General features: G+C 41.6%; 1 protein-coding gene across 1 annotated transcript in view; it reads left to right on the top strand.

The window, feature by feature from the left end:
• LOC141105855 (alpha-2-macroglobulin-like protein 1) overlaps positions 1-21529 on the top strand; it is a 181626-nt gene that overhangs the window by 75475 nt on the left and 84622 nt on the right. Inside the window, exons 18-22 of the mRNA XM_073595998.1 lie at positions 4444-4522; positions 7496-7721; positions 8956-9076; positions 10954-11075; positions 14729-14780. Of these exons, the coding sequence (XP_073452099.1) occupies positions 4444-4522; positions 7496-7721; positions 8956-9076; positions 10954-11075; positions 14729-14780 (600 nt within the window). The remainder of the gene's footprint in view (positions 1-4443; positions 4523-7495; positions 7722-8955; positions 9077-10953; positions 11076-14728; positions 14781-21529) is intronic.

Genomic DNA, 21529 nt, shown 5'->3' on the forward strand with positions numbered 1-21529 from the left:
TTAAAGTGCTGGGAAAAGAATCGCAACCTCAAAGTTAACTGGTGCAGTGGTCATCTGTACTCCCCCAATCAGTACTCACCACAAATCCCTCGCATTGATCTTATACCCCGATAACAAACCACACTTACAGTTTGTGAATGATATATATTTTATGTAAATGTATATATTGGCCACAGCTTTAACGTGGTTGTTAACCCACAGGGTTAAATTGACACTGACAAATTGACATTATCCTCTCGGTTGATTCATGTAATGTCCCCCTGTGACTGTGCTTTATATAAAAAAAGCAGCTATATACCTGTTTACAGAGTGCAGATTGCTTACGTGACCCGCCGGCTCTCTCCTCTTTTGGCCTGACAACTGCAACAGGTGGGGGCCGAGGATCCCCCGCTGACATCAGTCAGGAGGAGAGGAGGAGAGAGGCGGCCCCGTCCGCTGCAGCTTTCATGTGAGAGAGGAGAGAGATGGCAGGTCACGTGAGCGCCGATCACCACTCTGTAAACAGGTATATAGCTTCCCTTTTATATAAAGCACAGTCACAGGGGGACATTACATGAACCAACTGAGAGGATAATGTCAATTTAACCCTAATTTGAGCAGCAGGAGGGGAGGGGGCAGGCACAGACATGGAGCAGACAGGCAGGGAAGGGAGGGGGAGAGGACAGAGGAGAGACAGGAGACACAGTGGATGATAGAGGCATGCAAACTGACCACGGTGTCAGTTCTCAGCAGCCATGATATACCTTGGTCAGTTTACAAAGGGGAGGGCATAACTAGGCAGGATCAGCCAGGTATTTCAGGTGATACTGGGGGCAAAATTACACAGAACATGCACTGTGCTGTATAAAATGCTTTAAAGCAGTGGTCATCAACCCTGTCCTCAGGGCCCACTAACAGGCCAGGTTTTATGTATTACCTTGGGGAGATGCAGACTAGAATACTGCAATCACTGAGCAGCAAATGATATCACCTGTGATGTAATTTAGTTATCTTGCAAACCTGGCCTGTTAGTGGGACAGGGTTGATGACCACTGCTTTAAAGGAACAGAATCTTTTTTTTTTTTTTTTTTAGGTTAACAAACACTTAAAAGATAACACACCATAACAAATATATAAAACACCCCAAATCAACTTATTTATGCCTGAAGCCAATACTGCCCCAAACTGCTTTTTCCAGTTCGGGAGCTTTACCATTCCAAAAACCAGCAATAATTGTTAAAACATAACTGAAAACATTTTTCATTCCCCTTGGTGGTAGTGGGACTGATAAGCTGACCTGTTTTTGCAATTCTAGACCTCATTAACCACTTGCTTACTGGGCACCTAAACCCCCCTCCTGCCCAGACCAATTTTCAGCTTTTAGCGCTGTAACTCTTTGAACGACAATTGCGCGGTCATACAACACTGTACCCAAATGAAATTTTTATCATTTTTTTTCCCACAATTAGAGCTTTCTTTTGGTAGAATTTGATCACCTCTGGGTTTCTCATTTTTTGTTAAAAAAAAAAAAAGATTAAAAAAAAAAAAAATACCTAACTGTTTTATATTTTGTTAATAAATTTTGCAAACAGGTATTTTTTCTCCTTCATTGATGTACGCTGATGAGGCTGCACTGATGGGCACTGATAGGCTGCACTGGTGGGAACTGATAGGTGGCACTGGTGGGCACTGATGGGTGGCATTGGTGGGCACTGATGGGTGGCATTGATAGTTGGCACTGAAGGGTGTTGATAGGTGGCACTGAAGAGCACTAATAGGTGGCACTGATGGGCACTGATGGGTGGCAGTGATAGGCACTGATCGGCACCACTGCTAGGTGGCACTGATGAGGCACTGATTGGCACCACTGATGGGCATTGATAGGTGGCACTTGTGGGCACTGATAGGTGGCACTGATGTACTGTGGGCACTGATTTGTGGCACTGATTGCTGGCATTGGCAGGTGGTACTGGTGGGCACAGAGGCTCTTCCTCTTCGGGACCAATGTCCCTTTAAACAGAAGTCGGCGATCTGCTTTTTTTCTTCTCACGATTACTGATCCTCTGTTTACATCACGTGATCAGCTGTCATTGGCTGACAGCTAATCACGTGGTAAGGGGCCGTGATCACAGCGTGCGCCCCCTTCAGGGGGCGTGGCCAGCTTTGAAAGGGGAGGAGGTCAGTAGACGTACTCCCGGAGTACGCGCTGTAGCCGTCATTCAGCTATAGCGCGGATCTGAACAAGTTAATAATCTCCAAGCTGCACCATTCCACCAGCCTTTTTTGCTGCCCTCTCAGTCGGCCAAGGGACACTGCTTGCTGTGACAGTAATACCTACTACAGAAAAAAATACAATCTAGTGCAAATATAGGAAAAACCAAGAGCATACAAACACATTTGAAAATCAGAAGATAAATAGAAAGGCAAAATTGTTTGTTTATTTGTTTTTGTTTGTTTTTTTGTTTTTTTGAATGAAAACAACTCAGAATCAATTAGAAAACATGTACACCCACACATGCATATACATGAGTGAATGACAAAGCAAACAGAACAGGTGAAGAAAAAAAAAGGGGGGGGGGGCTGTAGTTGGGTATCTTTTTCTCACTGTTCCAAATGTGGACTGAAGCAATATCTGTTGCTTTTGGTGGGATTACAGCTGTGACCAGCCCCGTTCCTCTCTCTCCATAGGACACATTGGGCCATCTGTTCCCTACCCAGTCATGTCACAATGTGCTTAAAGGCACAGCATGATCCTGCACTTGTGAATGTCCCATAGGCTTACAAAGGAGCACAATGCAGAAAAAGGGGAATGGCCCCTAGTAGCTTATAAGTATCTGTTTTAAATTTCACTGCATGAAACACTTACTGCACTGGAGTTATGGACAAAAAAAAACAGTTCATTGAACAGGCATTGTTATATTGCACTGGCAATCTGTATGCGATTAATCAGTGCGTTTACAGTGCTGAAGTTGTGGGCACAAATACAATATTGGGATTTTGTATTAATTGTAAGATTAATGTATGTACACTGTTATTTTCTACACCTAATGTGCACCTTGTTATTGCATATAAGTACTGTATTTATTGGCGTATAACACTCACTTTTTCACCATGAAAATCGGGTGCAAATAGCGTGTGCGTGTTATACGCCAATACTTCAATTTCAGCTGCCTCGGAGGCAACGGGGGGGGGGGGGGGGACAAGTGCCATCAGATTACATACAGTGAGAATCTCCTGTTTACTTGGCGGCCTCTGTAATAGGAAGTCAATAGATGGCAATGGCGAGGCTGCTGCATTGATGCCAATGGTGAGGCTGCTGCATTGATGGCAATGGTGAGGCTGCTGCATTGATGGCAATGTTGAGGCTGCTGCATTGATGGCAATGGCGAGGCTGTATTGATGTGGACTAATAAGGCTGCATTGATGGCACTTGTGAGGCTGCAGGTGGGCATTAATCAGGCTGCATTGATGGCAATAGTGAGACTGCAGATGGGCACTGACCCTTATTTTGCTTCAAAGTTCCTTATTTAAAATTTTAGTTTTTTCCTGAAACTTCACTCTTAAAATGAATGTGCATGTTATATGCCTGTGCGTGTAATATGCCGATAAATACGGGTATATGAATTTGTTTACTTATATATAATTTTATATGGTGATATACAAGTATGCACTTTGGCGTGTTTATTGTAATATTTTATTGCTTTGTTCGTTTTTTAGATCGCAGGCAGTGTCATGTCATTTTAATTTCATTTTGTGGGACACAAGTTGATATTGGCGGAAGCAGCCGAGGATTCACAGTGTGATTTATATACAGTATTTATTGGTTGATTAGTGCGGGAGTACTTACACATTTTCATCATTCTTCTGAAGTTTGAATGTAAGAGAAAATTAGATTGTTGTTTTCACCATAAAATCCTTTTCTCTGGGTTCATTGAAGGACACAGCACCCACCCTGTTTACTGAGTTCAGTCTTGGTATTATACGTCTCTATACTGCTGCTTACAAACTGAATATGTGTGTTCTACAAGGAAGATTTGGGCACCAGCAGGAGCCGCCTGTCCTAGGTGGTGCAATACCCTATGGCTATTCTAATAATCTGTCTGTGTCCTTAACCCAGAGAAAAAGATTTTACAATGAGTACAAACATCTAATTTTTACTTTGCAAAAGAATTTTCCAAAACATTTACTTTGTAAAGAATACCCAATCACATGCAAGGAAATTTAAAAAAAAAATCAGTACTTTTGCTTGCACATGATTAAATAATACAATTCATTATAACTCCACCTCAATTACTAAACTAAGAGAAAATTCCTTGGCAAAGTTAATGGCCTATTTGTCTTTAGTTAATCAATCCCAATGTGTACGCCTTCTATATTTTGTTTTCTGACAGATTTTATTTCATTCCATAGCAGCTTCTTGTACCGTATCACTATTACTTTATGATTCTATTTTGTATCCTAAAGCCAAAGAAGACGAGGTCAAGCAGCGTTCCCCAAGAACTTCCTTCCCAGATACCTGGCTGTTTGAATTAGTGGTGGTGGGGTAAGTACATTATTGCTCAGTAGTGATGAGCGAAGTGATTTCTGCAAGTTGTCACCAAAGTGACATCTCACTCAATGAGCTGCTTGGGTGAAATTTGCTTGAAAGAAAACATCCTTATTTTACTTCCTAATTTAGACAGTGTTTTGTGGGAGGGAGGGATGTATTTAGGGTAGTTTGGTTTAGTTTGTTTTACAAAATGTTATTTGTATTTGCATTTTTTTCAGAGTTGCTTCGCTGCCATGGCAGTTTTGCATTTTTTTGTGTAAATGTTTTAAAAATCATTTTAGGCCTGAATATTACATAAGACCCCAACACATTATATATTTTTTGAAAGCAGGTAAGTAAAAAGGTAGTTCCAATTTTTTATGCCCGACAAGGTTAGCGCAACGGTTTATGAAGCGCAAACATTCAGTAAAAAATACACTAATGTAAATTTTAGGGCACACAAATGCAATAAATTGCCAATTAAAAAAATAAATAAAATATAAGGTTGCCCTGATTAAATAGATACTAAATATGTCAAACCTTAAAATTGTATGCATCCATGAAAAAGAGACAAGCTTTAGCGCCCTATATTTTCCATAGCCCCAAAAAAGCCCCTGCAGGTCATCAGTTTAGAGTTGAAGGAGTTGTAAAGTCTCAAGGTTTTTCACCTTAATGCATTCTATGCATATGCCCCCCAGAGCCCCCCTTTTTCTTACCTGAACCTGATTGTTCCAGCGACGAGCACGAGCCCAGCAGCTCCGGCCGCTGTCTCGGGTCCTGATTGGCTCCCGCTGCTGTCAATCAAATCCAGTGACGGGAAGCTGGGGCAGGGCCGAGTCCTCTGTCTGTGTCAATGGACGCAGCAGCAGGACTCAGGAGCACGCCCGAGCGGCTGTCCGTGGGGGCACTCGATGAGGAGGAGGAACCAGGAGGGCCACCTGAGAACCCTAGAAGAGGAGGATTGGGGCCGCTCTGTGCAAAACCCTTGCACAGAGGAGGTAAGCGACATGGTTTTTTTGTTTGTTTTTTTTTAAACAAATCTTTCCAATCACTTTAACTATGAATAATGGACCTAGAATTATTGCTCTGACTGTGGCGTGTGTGATGATATGTAATGTGTATCGCATATGGGGGGATTTTTATAAGTGCTTGGGTGTAATTTACACTTTTTAAAATTTTTGTACTATACTTTTTTAATCACAGAGCACAAAAATCCCTCTATGTGATGTATTTTTAGTGACGGGTTCTCTTTAATAAAACATCAAGGGTCTAAAAGCCCACTGATGTCTCACCTGTCCTCCAATGAATGTAATGGAGTATAGATCACAGTCTATTACATTGTTTCCCAGCCATACTGGTGAGGGACATTGACACCAAGACCCAGAAGTGACTTTTTATATGAATAGATGGAACCAGCAACTCTGTATTCCGAAATGCAAATTTTACTACATAAGAGTGATAATAAAATAAGCAATCTGGAGGCTGTGCATCCACTGGACCACTTCCACGTACCCCCATTACTCCTGGTCCCCCCGTGTGGGCCCCTGCCATGTTTCCCAGGCTCTGCATGCCCATTGGTGGACCTGGGATGAGCAAAGCAGGTTCCTCCAGGTAGAGGGGAGGGAGACCAGAGAAGTCAATTTGCTGATCTCCACTTCCTTTGACTGACCTAAAAGCAATGTATAAAAAGTCAAAGAAAGTCTAGTAGGTGCAGCGCTCACTGCGAGGTAAAGCCTGATTCAAATGCAAGATCCACACACAGGTGCCCAGGCTCAGTGTCCTCACACACCAGAACAGGATAAACGAATAGGCAACCCTGTATTCCAAATTGCTAATTTTATTGACTACATAAGAGTGGTAATAAAATAAAAACTGACGCATTTCGGCGAGAGCCTTAGTCATGGTTTTTAGACATTGCTTCCAGGTCAGTCAAAGGAAGTGGAGATCAGCAAATTGACTTCTCTGGTCTCCCTCCCCTCTACCTGGATAGATTTATCAGGCATAGGGATTTACATTGCATTACCTCTGAAGCACCCGCTGTCATTTGAAAAGAGCTTAGCTGTTCGGGGCTTCACCCACACAGCTGCATCAGTTTCCTGTGAAGCACTGGCAGATGGCTTGTAGTTCTGTGGGTGATGGCACTGTAGTTCATTCACAATCCCTGCAGTTTTCAAACTGACAACCTGTATGGAGGTACGGCTGAAAGCTGCAGTGCTTGTCTGCAGAAGCCTGATATTGCACTCGTGATCTACTGATCGCGGGTGCTGTGCTTTCCAGGCTCCTGAAGGTAAAAGAAATAAGTGCACAGTTTTTCCTGCAAAAATATGTGCATTTTTTTCTAGAAAGATGAGCTTTTCCTTAAGACCTGGTTCACACCTATGCAAGTTGCAGATTGCATATCCCAGGTGCATTTTGCAATTTTCAATACACATTTTTGATCCATTGAAGTCTATGGAACCAAAAACACAACCTACTGGTCCCTGGCCCTTTCTATAAAATGCACAGATGTGAACGTGACCCATAGGAAACCATATTAAATGGACTGTAGTATGTTTCTGCAAAGCTGAAAACGCACTAAAAAATGCATAGGTGTGAACCAGGCCTTAAACAGGTGGACGAAAAAATGCAAAAATGTCTCTGGCAGTGAAAGGATTCAACAAACAAAAAGTTATTTGCAGACAGGTGTAACTTTCGGTACCAAAAGTGTTGTGCCTACAGGCTCCATGGGTGGAAATCCATCACTAATGTGGCCATCATATGTTCAATATATCTCAACTTGCAGAAAGAAGACCTTAGTGGCAGCAACTGCAAACTTGCAAATTATGAAAGATGTTGTCACCCTCTTTGTAGCACAGCAGGTGTAGGTGGATCATACAAGTATTTATGCAACTTTAGTCATTTATTGGCAGATAAAACAGTTCCAAATAAAATTGTTTCAGTTATGTGTTAAGCAGTTTGGCTTCATCAGCCCCTTATTTTCCCTCACAGCCCAGAAGGCCACACTGTGCTAAACCTGAATACACCAGACAGTATCACCAAATGGGAGACGGATGCTGTGTGCTTGGGAAAATCTGGTATTGGGGAGATCCGAAATGTTGGGCTCGTCGCCTTCCAGCCTTATTTCATTGACCTAGTTATACCTTACTCTGTGGTGCAAGGAGAGAAATTTAAAATTGATGCCCAGATCTTCAGCTATGAGAAGAAATGTATTTTGGTAAGACCAATTAGTCAGTAGCTCCATCGAATCACATACTATAATAAGTAGTATCTTGCAGTAACCCATAGCAATCAAGCAAAAATATTATTTTAGCAGTTTAGAAAAGAGGTACCATGGAACATCTGCTTTGTTGTTAATGTTTACTTTGGGTTTTGAGTAGCACTTTGCACAAATACAACATTAGTAATGTAAAAGTGCTTCATGTATAGAAACTTACAGTTAAATCATAGTTTTTATTCAAACTTCAAGCCTAGTAAGCATGGGCCTCAATCAAACAGCTTTGAGATGTGCCAGAAGAGCTTGTATGTCTCAGAATACAGAGAAAGTAAGGCTGGTATAAGCTCCTGTGGGGAGTTGAGCCCTGAAAAATTTTTGTAGCCTGCATACATTCTACACTTGACCTTCAGTTCCATACCAAATTATCAGTAAAGGCAATGAGAAAATACACAGATGATACAGGTGTATTTTATACTTCAGGGGTCAATATTTTAACTCCAGTCCAGAGCTTTAAAAGACATAACATGAACAAATAAGTGTACATAAAGACAAAATGTTTTTGCTTTTAAATGTGTGTAGAGTAGGGGGTGGTTAAGACTCCTTTCCTTTTTTATTTTTCTCCTTATGCCCATAAAAGGTTTCCCCTCACCACCTGTCCCAGTGCAGAGAGAGCTGGAAGCTAGAGGAGATCTCTGCAAAGTGAGAGGATATCCCCTCTTAGAGAGTTCTCACAAGGACAAGTTTGCTCATTGAAAGATTTTCCTTCACTTACTGTTCCTGTAACAACTCAGTGGTGTGTAGTCAACAACATAATTTGTAACTCAAGCTGGCCATAGAGAGTGCAATTTTCTTTCCTGCAATCGCTCGATTTGCCCATCAGCACAGTCAGTGTTGATGGGGGAATCCCTCCCATGAAGCTATTGTGTTTTCCCAGCTATAACAGCTGGCAATATTTGCATGAAAAATCCAACAGGCTGATGTACCCAAGTTGATTGATCGATCAACTCGGGTACAAATAGCCTGCCCATTGAAGGTTCGAATAGCAGCCGAAGTCCCTGCTGAACTTGTCGAGATTCTAACCATCTATGGCCGGCTTCAGTTTCAACAGCCTACAGTGAGAAGATAATTTTTTTGATGCTGCTATTTGAATCAATAAATTTAAATTAAACAATTCCACATAGATACTGTAAGTTTGTCAAATCTCTCTTTTTAAAGTGCTATCTCATTCTAACAGGTGGCAGTGTCTCTATCTGAAGTTGATGGTATCCATACAGTCCAAGGAAAAGACCAAGCCCGATGTGTCTGTGATAGTCATGTCAGCCACTTCAGCTGGGATGCCACAGCTACAAAACTAAGTACTGTTCAAATTTATTACAATATGTTTGCCTTTTTCCTAGGAAGGGAATGTTGGCTGCTCTGCCTGCATGCTGTAATTCATTGATTTATAGCTCTCATCTACTTTTGACTAAAGCTGTACTAGGTAAAATTGGATGATGGAGTAGATCCTAACATATATACTAATAGTATTGTATAGGTATTCGTGAAAGAAACTCAGGAGGGCTAATTTTATATAAAGGCTCAGAATTCATGTGGTCAGCTTTAGCATGAAACTTAAAGCCTAAGTTCACCTTTCTGAACATGTTATATGTTACACCCATATTTGGGGTGTGACATGTAACATGTTCAGCATGCACCTCTGGTGACAGGGGTCAGGGGATCTTCTTCCCGCACCCACTGTCAGAATTTGAAATCGGCATGGCCGTGTGGGCCTCCGCCCGCTCGGCCACATTATTCATTCACAGTTTCCTGTTAATGAATAGACTGCAAGTCAGCCATTGTGGCTGAAGGTTTGTAGTTCTCAATGAAATGCGAGGGCACTGGTGATCTTCCTTCTCTCAAGTAACTTTTTGTCTGTAAGGGAGGTACGGGCAGACAGCTGTCCTGAGAGTCTGCAAGAGCCTGACATTACACCCCTGATCTGCTGCTCACAGGTGTAATGCTCTACAGGCTCCTTAGAAACATGCAAAAAAAATGTGCAGTTATTATTTTTTTTCAAAAGTTGAACTTATCCTTTAAGGAGATGAGGGCTGAGAATCCCTGAGTTTCCTCGGTAAGTAAGCTAAAGACTAAAATCTGAAACCTAAAATACAGACCTATATCTGTGCAAGACATGAATGCCATGTGGTTGATATACTTAAGGAATAGAGTACCTTCACTTGTCATGATAATTTATCCTTAGCTTAGTAAATGTGGTAAGAATTAACTTTGCAAAGAATACCCAAACACATGCAATAAAAATGAAGCAACATATTTTTTGCTTGAATATGAATGGATGATATAAGTCATCAGAGCTTCACTTTATGCACTAAGCCAAGGGAAAATGTCATTGCAATGTGAACATTTACTGTGCTAAGTGAATAGCCTAATTGCCTTTAGTAAATCAACCCGAATGACTTGTATGTGTTTAGAATGCAATGATTATCCTGCATATATCGGAGTTCTGGATAAAAAGTTCACCAACAGAAAAGGTGTGCATAGCTCCGCCCACTATACTTAACTCAAAGTCAGTAAAAAGAGTCAGTAAAGAACGTTTTTGTCTTTTGGGTTGCAATGAACTGAATCTGCAAGTCTGCTACTGTGAATCTTCTTGTACAATTTTCCTTTTAGATTTTTTTATAAACCATATAATATGGAGGTCAAACCTAAACACTTTCAATTTGTATGCTATCAGACAGGCCCTTGTACTATATAGTTGAAGGTAAATCTAAAGGAAATTGAATAAGAAAATTGTAAAACGTATGGCCAGCTTTAAGCTCAGTTAGCATGAATTTAAAATAGAGCATTCAAAATATATTCCCTAATGCTTCGAAGCACTTCCTGACACCCGAGAAGGAAAATGTTTTCCTGTGGGCTGTAAGCAAAAAAGCAAAACATATGTACTGTTTATACCTATGTCATTTTTTAAGAAGTCGTTATTTTATATGGTTTACTTGGAAAAAATAGGCTGCCAGACTGTGCTGTGCCTCGTATGTTGCTGACCCCCCCCCCCCCAATCCATTCACATGATCTGATATAGCTTTAGCTACGAACAATAACAATGAAATTACTATTCACTGATGCTGTGTGATTAAAAAGTAATAGCCACAAATATAAAAATAATTAAGATACTGTATTTGTATTTAATAATGAGGGATCTGGTTGGATGATAAAGCCATCCTATTTTATTTTTCAGATGAAATCAAGATTCATATAGAAAGTGGATCTCTGGAAATTGAAGGGGACTGCAAGGAAGACCATCTTCTGATAACAAAGGAACACAGAGTGGATTCCATTGAAAAAACCATAGTGGTCAAGGTGAGAACTATAGGCAAAGACTGGTTTTATAAAACAGGAAGTCAGAACAAGTCTCCCCAAAGTGAAGGAATTCCTGATTGTCACCAGGGTTACCAGAACTAGTATCCCCTTTGGATGATTTCCCCTCTATTACTGTTCTGGAGACAACTCACAATTAGAGATTTTCAACCAAAATTACAGACTTTCTTTTACTTTCACTTTTTTTTAAATAGATTTTTATTATTTTCAAGGAGTAACAAAACAGGAAAAACACACAATTGTGACCACATGCTTAGTGTCGGAACTCAGGATAGTACACATAAGCAAGATATGCAAGATTAGGAGTAAGTAGTGACTGTATTAACAACAATGTCAGCGAGATATGATGCTTATGTATATGGGCTCAAACAATTTTCAGTCCATGATTTCCAATACTTGTCAAAGGACGAGTATGAAAGGGAGTATTTAGCTATTAGTCTTTCAAAGGGGTAGTTTCGTTAGACTAGTATTTTTATATCTGAGATATTGATAGATTTAGTACCCTTCCAATTTTGGAGCACTAGTGTGCGAGCGGCTAGTAATACGTGAGAGATCACAGGTTTGAAATTTGGTGGGAATCTCTTTGTGCCTATATGAAGAAGTGCGAGTCCGGGAATGCTTTGGAGATTTCCTTGAAGGCTGATTTTCACTGATCAGCTGTAAACTTAAAATTTAGATCTGATTCCTATTTAGTAAGAGTTCTTTTACTTTCACTTTTAATGATATTAGCAAACAGGACAAATAAAGAGGTTGAATCTCTCTAACAGGGATACAGACACCAATGAAAAAATAATCCCTCTGCACTTTGTCCAAAGCAAAAAAAGGTTCACCTTTAGTTGTATATTAAAGTATATGTGAATGAACAAGTGTATAGCTCAGAGCAGGCAATTGATTGATGTGTGCCACATACTATAATTTGAGACAGAAAATTTGGAATGGAAGGCTTGGACTTTTTAGGCACGACCGCATGGGTATTTAATATATAAAAATGTATTTATTACACATAGAAAATGCATTAAAAAAGTAACAGCAATAGGAAAAAGTCAATATAACAGGGTTAAACAGTATATACTGTACATAGCCAAAGGAAATAGCATAAATAACTTGGAGGTGAATAACCACTCATTCCATAGTCAAGTTTTTGTATTCCAAATGTAGGCTATGTAACAGATTAAGATGGTAATAATATCCTGGGCTCTACATGTTACACACCTTGCGCTTCTTCAAGAGCATCAAAAGACTTACTAGATAAAAGACAAAATATACAGTAAGATCAAACATAATACATATAGAACATAAGAATATACATTAAAAGGCTGTCTGTTTTTGCTGAACCTTGGCTGCCCATGTAAACAAAGCCAAAGATAGCGTCAGTGAGCCCAGAGAGAGGCAGCTAGCATTTTCTTATGTAGCACTACCCCTGAAAGAGTCGCTTGGTAATTTTGTGTCCTCTGTCCTGCACCTCGACTCCAAGAACAACCTCAGCACCTCTGACACACCTGGTTGAATAAAATGACTGCGAGCACAAGTAACATCACAAGTGTAAAATACCTCTCGCCTGGCTGTGGGGTATTGCCAATAAATTACACACTCCCGTTTAGTGGTATACACACTTAATATATTGATACGAATTAGCATAAATGTCAGTTTAAACAGAATTTAACACACAGCAGGCAAGTAAGGACACAGGCTACATAAAAGGGTAAAATAAGTATACCCAAGTAGAGAAGAAAGAAGTATGATTCTATATCATTAACCGGAATCAATATATCAATTAGCAAGTTAGCAATAAACAATGTATACAAACTCTAACTGCAGCAAGGATAATTTTAATCCAACACAGGGCTTTCAATGCACTCAAATGAATGGACAGAGGTAGGGAAACTCTTTAACTAGCAGATGGGCTAGGGCTTTGGAACAGCTATGATTAAGAGGGCAGTCTTTAATCTGAAGTCTTCACTAGCTAAACGTTGGTGCTCATTGGCGCATGTTGTGGCTCAATAAAGCCTACACACAATAGTACTGCTATAGGATAGCAGGTTAGGCAGTTCCTAATGGCTCAGTCTTTAGCAGTGGTAACAAGTAATGAGCACAAGGCCCTTTCACCAGACCCAGCCACACAATAGTGGCAATGTTTCCCCACTGGGCATCAGCTCCTTCAGGGTTTTCGGGTGACTCCAGTTTGTGGTGCAACACCCCTGTACCTTGGCAGTGGATCCACCACTCAGTTTTCTGATGGTGCTGGGGCAGCATGGCTTTCTCTCTCCTGGTGTCTGTCAGCAACCTCTCCTCTCTCTCTAGGATGGTGCTAGGCAGTGTGGCTTTCTCTCTCCTCCCTTAGGTGTAGTTCTACAACACAGTCCTCTCACCTTTCAGAATAATAGGCTCACTCTGCCATAGCCAGCTGGGAGCTGTAGTCCATCCTTTGTCATCCTTTATGGGCTGCCTGTCTCTGAGAACTACATGTCCCACAATGCTTCTCTCTGCCTTTGCTGATTGCTTGTCCTCTCTGCTCCTGTTGATTGGTCCTCCTCTCTACCTTTCCGGGGGGGGGGGGGGGAGAGATGGGCGGCAAGCAGGAATTATACAGAGCTCGCAGCCATCTTCTATTGGCTGTAAATAAAGGAAAGCCGGCAGCTCGATCTTCTGCAATTAATAAATGTATTAATACAGCTGTGGTGCAAAATAATAAAGGGCTTACGCGTTTCGGCATGAAGCCTTAGTCATAGCCAATGGCTATAACTAAGGCTACATGCCAAAACTCGTAAACCCTGTATTATTTTGTACCACAACTGGATTAATACATTTATTAATTTCGGAAGATCGAGCTGTAGGCTTTCCTTTATCTACATGTTTGCTCAAGTGCTAGGAGGACACTACAAGACCGCTCACCACCTCGGGTAATTACTACGGGTGTTTTCTCCTATATTTTATCCTTTTTTGACCCTCATCTCCCCACTGTTGGTAGAAGGAGGGGGAGAAAGACACAGAGCAGCGTCCAGAGTATACAAAGCTGCTACCACACCTTTCCTTGACACAGCTGCTCCATCTCTCTAGTGCAGTGGCCGTGGTGGCTTGGGCAGGGAAGAAAAGGAAAGGGAGGAAAGGCATGGTCCTTCCTCCCCGAGTCCGCTCCTGTCATTCTCCCAGTGGTGAAGCTAGCAGGAGGGAATCCGCGACACTTAGAAGGGGACCATAAATGGCATTTTAAATGTTTAGTGATCCACACAAAAGATTTATTTTTCACTGCATGTTTTGTCACTGGAATAGGAATAAGAAAAATATCTTCAACAAGAACACAATTAGTAAAACAGGCTTTTGTATTACTATAGTAGGACAGGAATTGGTGCAAAATCTACATCACTGGCACACAAACAGCAATAAAGATGTAAGAGTGGTACCAACCTTTCCCACTCTATCAAAATGTTTTTTTAAATGTCAAATTCTCTTACGTTCCACATTACTATTAAACTCCAGGCTGATATATAATCTCACCATTGAATGTAGTATTAGGTGCATAAAAATCACAATTGCCTTTTTTTACATACAATTGGCCAAATTACATGTTTCTGTCTCAGTATCAGCCTTCAGTAATCATATCACCTCAACACTTTAATCATGTTTTTTCTTTTCAGCCCATGGGATATGAAGAGCAAATCACAGAGACGCATCTTCTATATGCTAAAGGTAAAGGAAAGATAGTGGGCACAGGATATTCATGAACAGAGCTAAATATATATACATAGGAGACAAGTTCTTTCTTTTCTGAATGATCAGACTCTGACGACATTTCTTACTTATGTGCTATTTGCTGCATGGGTCACTGGTTTATTCCTAGCCAACCACAAAACAAATGACTACTGTATGCTTTTTCACCCATTGGATCTACTATGTGATATCCGCCTTCTGAATCAAGGTTATCTATCTCTATAGTTCCTTAGGCATGGTTGGTGAAACTGTCACATGATTACAAGCTCTGTTCTGTGTCTCTGTTTGACAATCGGTGGGTGCCGGCGGATATCCAGTACCCGCCACAAAGAAGAGCAGCTAATGCTGTGAGTAATCACAGCAAAAGTGACCCACTGGCAGCATGCAGAATAAATATATATATATGCGTGTATATATACACATAATTCTCCACAAGAGGGCTGCCCTGTAGCAGTAAATCTGCTGTAGGGCGGTCCTTAACTGGTTAACCACTTCTGGACCGCCCATCGCACATTCACTGCGGCAGGGCAGCCTGGCTGCGCTAAACAACGTAACCGTAAGTTGTTGTCTCTTCCTGTGATTGGACACAGTGGGAGCTAATCAGCAGGTCTGGAGGACACAGTGTCCACTGGGACCTGCCGATTGTTGACAGGAGAGGCAGAATGGCGATCTGCCTATGTAAACAGGGCAGACTGCCATTCTGTCAGAGATGAAAATAGAGGTCTTGTGTTTCTGCTAAACAGGAACACAGATCTCTTTCTTCTTCCAGTTAGGCCATCCCCCCACACAGTTAGAAAGCACTCCCTAGGAGCACACTTAACCCTTTCATTGCCCCTGATGTTAACCCCTTCCCTGCCAGTGTCATTAGTACAGTGAGTGCATTTTTTTTAGCACTGATCACTGTATTAGTGTCACTGGTCCCCAAAAGTGTCACTTAATGTCCGATTTGTCCACTGAAATGTCGCAGTCCCACTAAAATTCGCCGATCGCCGCCATTACTAGTAAAAATAAAAATGCCATACAAAATATCCAATAGTTTGTAGATGTGATAACTTTTGCGCAAACCAATCAATATACGCTTATTGAGAATTTTTTTTACCAAAAATATGTAGCAGATTACATATTGGCTGAAATTGATGAAGAAATTAGATTTTGTGCATTTTTTAGATTTTGTTTGGATACAGCGTGGCACAACCACACAATTGTCAGTTAAAGCAACGCAGTGCCGTATCGCAAAATATGGCCTGGGTATGAAGGGGGAGAAACCTTCTGGGGCTGAAGTGGTTAATGAGCTTTTTTAAATTATGGCAAAGACAAAAGAATGCTTAAACTGATTGTAAAGGCTTGTTTTTTTTAAATTTAAAATAACAAACATGTCATACCTCCACTGTGCAGCTCGTTTTGCACAGAGTGGCCCCAAACCTCATCATCTGGGGTCCCTCGGTGGCTCTTGCGACTCCTCCCCGCATCAGATAACCCCCTAGGAGAAGCGCTCTCCTGGGGGGGTTTCCTTGCGGGCGTGCTCCCGAGTCCAGCATTCGGCGTCCATAGACAGGAATGCCAGACTCGGCCCCACCCCCCAGCGCCCGCGTCATTGGATTTGATTGACAGCAGCGGGAGCCAATGGCTGCGCTGCTATTAATCTATCCAATCAAGATCCAGGACCCCTGCAGAGAGGGACAGCGCGTTTCCACCGAGGGAAATACAGGGCTTAGGTAAGTAAAACAGGGGGCTGGGGGGCCGGTGACTGCCAGAATTTTTTTTACCTTAATGCATAGGATGCATTAAGGTGAAAAAACACTAGGGTTTACAACCCCTTTTAATAAATAACAATACAAATATAATTATTCCAAGGCTACAAACAGTCCTGCAGTGACCTTCAATTCTATTACAGACAAAAAGCATTCAGTAATCATTCAGAAGGTACAGTATATTGGATATTTTGTTAATCTTCGAGGAGGAACCTACTGTGGAACTAAACTGTATCTGAGTGCCCCAAACTGAAAACGCAATGTAATTCATTTTTAATATTCAAAGCAAACCCTCCCATCTCTCCATGTCTCCATGCTTTATTTTGTTGAGTAATCACTTTGAAAAACACCCTCCTAGCCAGGAAGCAACTGAAGAAAAGTAAAAAATGAAGTTTAAAACTAGTAAATATACTATACATCCCTATCTATTTACCAATGCAAGCAGCATAGGGGTAAACATAGCTAATATAGTTTGAAAGATTTTAGTTCCGCGTTAACAATAAAATTAATTTTTTTTTTAAAGTGGCATCCACTATTCTCATAAAACAAGGTAGGAAAATATTTACCAAAACCACACACTCTGATATTGCTGAATCAACTGAAAACTTCCATGTAAATGCCAGTAATTTGTGAGTACAAAGGAAGAAAAAACCTTGAGGGGAGCCACCAACCAATCCCATATTGCTCAACTTCCAATTTTTTGGCAAAGCTAAAGTGGAAATAAAGTGGACTGATGACCTCAATGAATAGATTTCTGAACATTTCCAAAAGAAATCTAAAATTTGCCTCAATATCTATGACTTTTAAAGCCAGAATCTGTAGGTAGCTTGGTTGTATAGGTATAAAATAAATACAATGTATGCATTGAGTCTGTATTGGTTTACCGCTAGAAAGTTTTATTATACCAGCAAATAATCTTTTTCCCCTCTTTCCTACCATAATTTGACAGGAAAGGTCTATAATGCCTTACTTATCAAGAGGGGAGGCTTTGTGTTCAATTGTAGGGAGTAATCAAAGAAAGTTAGCTTAAAGTCCCTGTATGTACCATAGCTTTTTTTTATAGGAGTATTGGAATAAGTCACCTCCCTAAACCTGATTGTTCTCCTGTAGCATACCATAATCTTCAAGTGAGTCCATCGTTTTTTAAATCCTAAAGGGGTTGTAAACCCTTGCCGTTTTTCACCTTAATGCATTCTATCCATCAAGGTGAAAAACATTTTTTAATGCAGCAGCGCCCCCAAACCCCCCATACTTACTTGAGCCCCGAAATTTGCGCAATGGGAACGACTACATCAGCTACGGCCGGTGTCTTGTGTCCTGATTGGATAGATTGATTGCAGCGCAGCCATTGGCTCCCGCTGCTGTCAATCAAATCCAATGATGCGGGCGCCAGGGGGCAGGGCCGAGTAATACATTTGGCGGCTATGAATGCCTAATAATGGACTCGGGAGCGCGCCGCAAGGTAACCCCCCTGGGAGAGCACTTCTCCTAGGGGGTTATCTGATGTGGGAATGAGCCGCCTGGGGACCCCAGAAGACGGGGTTCGGGGGCCAAAAACTAGCTGCACAGTGGAGGTAAGTATGATATGTTTGTTGTTTAAAAAAAACAAAAAAAAAACAAACCCTTACAATCACTTTAACATCAAAGACATCCCTGCAATAAAAATAAATGATATGTACTCCTCCCAGTTGCTAATTATCACTGTATTTACCCACTACAAATGTTCAGCATGTAACACTTCCTGGCGTGTCAGATGCCTAGTCCACACTGCATGCTGTGATTCTATCCTGTGACCCCTGCATCACTACAGGACACAGAGCGCAGCAGAGGACCACTCATCCAGAACACCTGGAGGGGTTCCAATTATGAGGCTGTTTCAGCCAGCTCATGAAGAGATTGTTGCATGGAAGGGATATTTATTAGCCCTTTAATTTGCAAAGATGTATTTGATTGTGATAAAAAATACACTAACTTTTTTTGAGGCACAGACACAATATATTACCCTTTTAACATAAAAGATTAGGCTGTATCAACTTAATAGCTATCCAACATGTCCAACTTTAAAACTGCATGCGCCTGTGGAATGGGGACAAACCTCTGTACCAAAAATTTTCCATAGGAGATGCTTTAAAAGCCCTTACAGGTCTTCAGTTTAAAGTTAACCATGAATAATGGCCCTAGAATGACTGTTCTCACTCCAGCTTGTGTGAAGATCTGTAACATACTGTATGTAGTTTGTAGCGTATTTGTAGGTTAAGTAGGCACTCTGAGGATTGTGTTTATGTTCATATATATGTGGGGGGCTCAACATTTGTGGGGGGTATAAGTGCTTGAGTGTAACCAAAAGTCTCCTACACTATAGCATTTTGTTATGACAGGTTATCTATTAGACTCCAAATGTCTCACTTGCCTTCCACTGAAGCTACTAGAGCACAGATCATGCTCCATTAGCTTCTTCCCCAGCCGCAGGGGCAAGGTAAAGTGACAGCCGAACCTGGAAGTAACATAATGCACATATCATCTATGTTCATTCTAGATAGGGGAGATCAGCAAATGGATGTTGACTGGTTTCTGGGACAGCAGAACATGGGAATCATAGTGGGGGGTGCACTACCTGGGGTCAATGGAAGTGCTTTGTAGTATCCAAGCATATGTGTAAAACCCACCACTCCTGCTGACGTATGGCACACACCAGTGGCAGTGAAAGGGTTAAACTATGTCTGTTTTGGATAGAGTAGAATACAGTCAACTTTTTGCTGTCTGTGCCCTATTGGGGAGATTTTTATTCATTTCCTATCTGAAGACACAACAGGAAATGAAAGGACAGTGAAATCCTTGATTAGTTGTCATTGGAACAAGTATTCCCAATGGAAGCTTTCCCTTTGTTGAAATTTTATGAAGATGTATTTGATATGTATTGTCATAGTGTCTCCCACTGTTAGTTCTCCTGCAACCCGCTCTAAAGAGCTGACTGGGGCAGACTGACCCTGGTTGAGATCCGTTTGGTAGTGAAAAGCTCCTTGGGGATGTAGCGAAGTGTTTGCAGAGTGGGGATATGTCCGCCAGTGCCCCTGTGCGATGCACAGAACGATCATTTGGGGGGGATGTGTTCGCTCTGCAAAGACATTATCGGTTTAGCGGATATACGCTCGTGTCACCCCTGTGTGCCTGATCAACACATTTGGGGGGGCCGTGGCGTGCACCTGCAGATAATCTCCCATCCACACTGGTATAATCCGGGTATGTGTTGTTCTCTGAACAACGCAGAATAAGTATTCACGCCAACGATAAAAACGGGAGTTTTTGAATTGGTCGGGGGCAGCGTTGATGATCTCAAGCTTCCTTTGTCTAGCTGAAGATAGCTTACAGGGACAGGGGGCAGGAGATCGTACACACTGCCCCCACCCAGACACACCCATAGGACTCCCCTAGTCATTGTTCATTGGTTGTTGTATAACCCCCTCCTGTTTGGAATGGCTGTGCTTGATTGGTCGATTTGTGAAACCATCAGGCTATATGAATAAAATTTGCTCAGAGGTTCAGGTCAGTTGGTTTGAGCAATGGAGCTAAGAACATCAGGAAGATGACCATGTCTATTCCGGACCAAGCGAGCATTCAAAATTTTAGATTTTCTTCTCACTCTCAATTCCAGTGATAATGGTTACAGGACAAACAGAGAGTGTGAATCTTTGCAGTAGGACAGAGACAGCAGCAGAAACTAGACAACATCCTAAACCTACCCTACTCTTATCCAGGAAAATAAATATGTATATAGTACTGTATGCTTTCAATGCTGGATTAAACCTAGTGGACTTGTTTAGGGATTTAGAGAGGTTCAATTAAATTAAGCAAGCAGTGTCTTATTCAAAGTGGCTATGGATGCTTCCGGAGCTGTCCAAGCATTATCTGTCAGTGGATATACCCATTAGTGAATTTATTCAGTTGTGAATGTAGCATTTACCCCCAAAGGAGCCACTGGTGCATCTGTCCCCTGATTCCAGAAGACAACAACCCTTGTGGCAGTGCCACATCCTGTAACACACCAAGGCTAAAGAAAGAGGTTTTTTAGGGAAATACCCCCCAGTCTCTATCTCTCTTGCACCACGACAAACACTACAACACTACAACAGACAGCCCTTAATAATAAAATAATAAGATATTTGTTCATGATATTGATGTAATCTAAAGTACCATGGTAACATTGAGCCAATGTTTTGTTTTCAGTTCCAAAGCATGCCAATTAATTTGCTTTTGTTTTCTTATATACATTGGCCAAAAATAGGCACAGACATAGCAAGGGCCCCGACCCCTAGAGGCCTAATGGTGACCTCCAGAGTCAGGGAGAGCTGACATGCTTCTTTGTAAAGTGGGTTACCAGGCATGGTGGGTGTGATTGCAAGAAGAAATGCTGGGCACCAGTCACTTTTTGAATGCGAACAGGAGATTTATTGTCTCTTAACAGAACTGTGGGAGAGAGGGTTAGGGCCAGGACATCCTTGAGTAGATGCAATGCTAATTGGCAGACTCCGAGACTTCTATAGGTAGACAGCTATACAGTGGATGGCCTCCAGCCGGATTACACATCTGTATAGGTAGGACTGTTGTCTCCTATGGCAACTAATCTTGCAAAGGTCAATAAAAGGTAGTTGTACATATCTCTTGGTAACACAGAACAGTCCGGTTCTTATCTCACAGTATCTCACTGTAGATCTTCACTCACTGAGCTCCCAGTCCTCACTGGATCCCCCTGAGCTCTTCCACAGCTATCCCGCTGTATACTCCTCAAGCATCACCCCCGCTATCCTGCTGGGTCCCTGGCTTGGCACTTGCTGAAGCTTTCCCACTTATTCACTGTCCAGGTGGTGAGAAGAGTGCTCTGGTACTTGCTCAAGCTTTCTCACTGTAGTCTCTGGTAGTAAGATGGATGGTCCCTTAGTGGCGACAGCTTCCCTTCTACCTCCGACCACAGCTGGTTCC

This window comes from Aquarana catesbeiana, linkage group LG08, assembly GCF_042186555.1.
Source record: "Aquarana catesbeiana isolate 2022-GZ linkage group LG08, ASM4218655v1, whole genome shotgun sequence".
Taxonomy (NCBI): domain Eukaryota; kingdom Metazoa; phylum Chordata; class Amphibia; order Anura; family Ranidae; genus Aquarana; species Aquarana catesbeiana.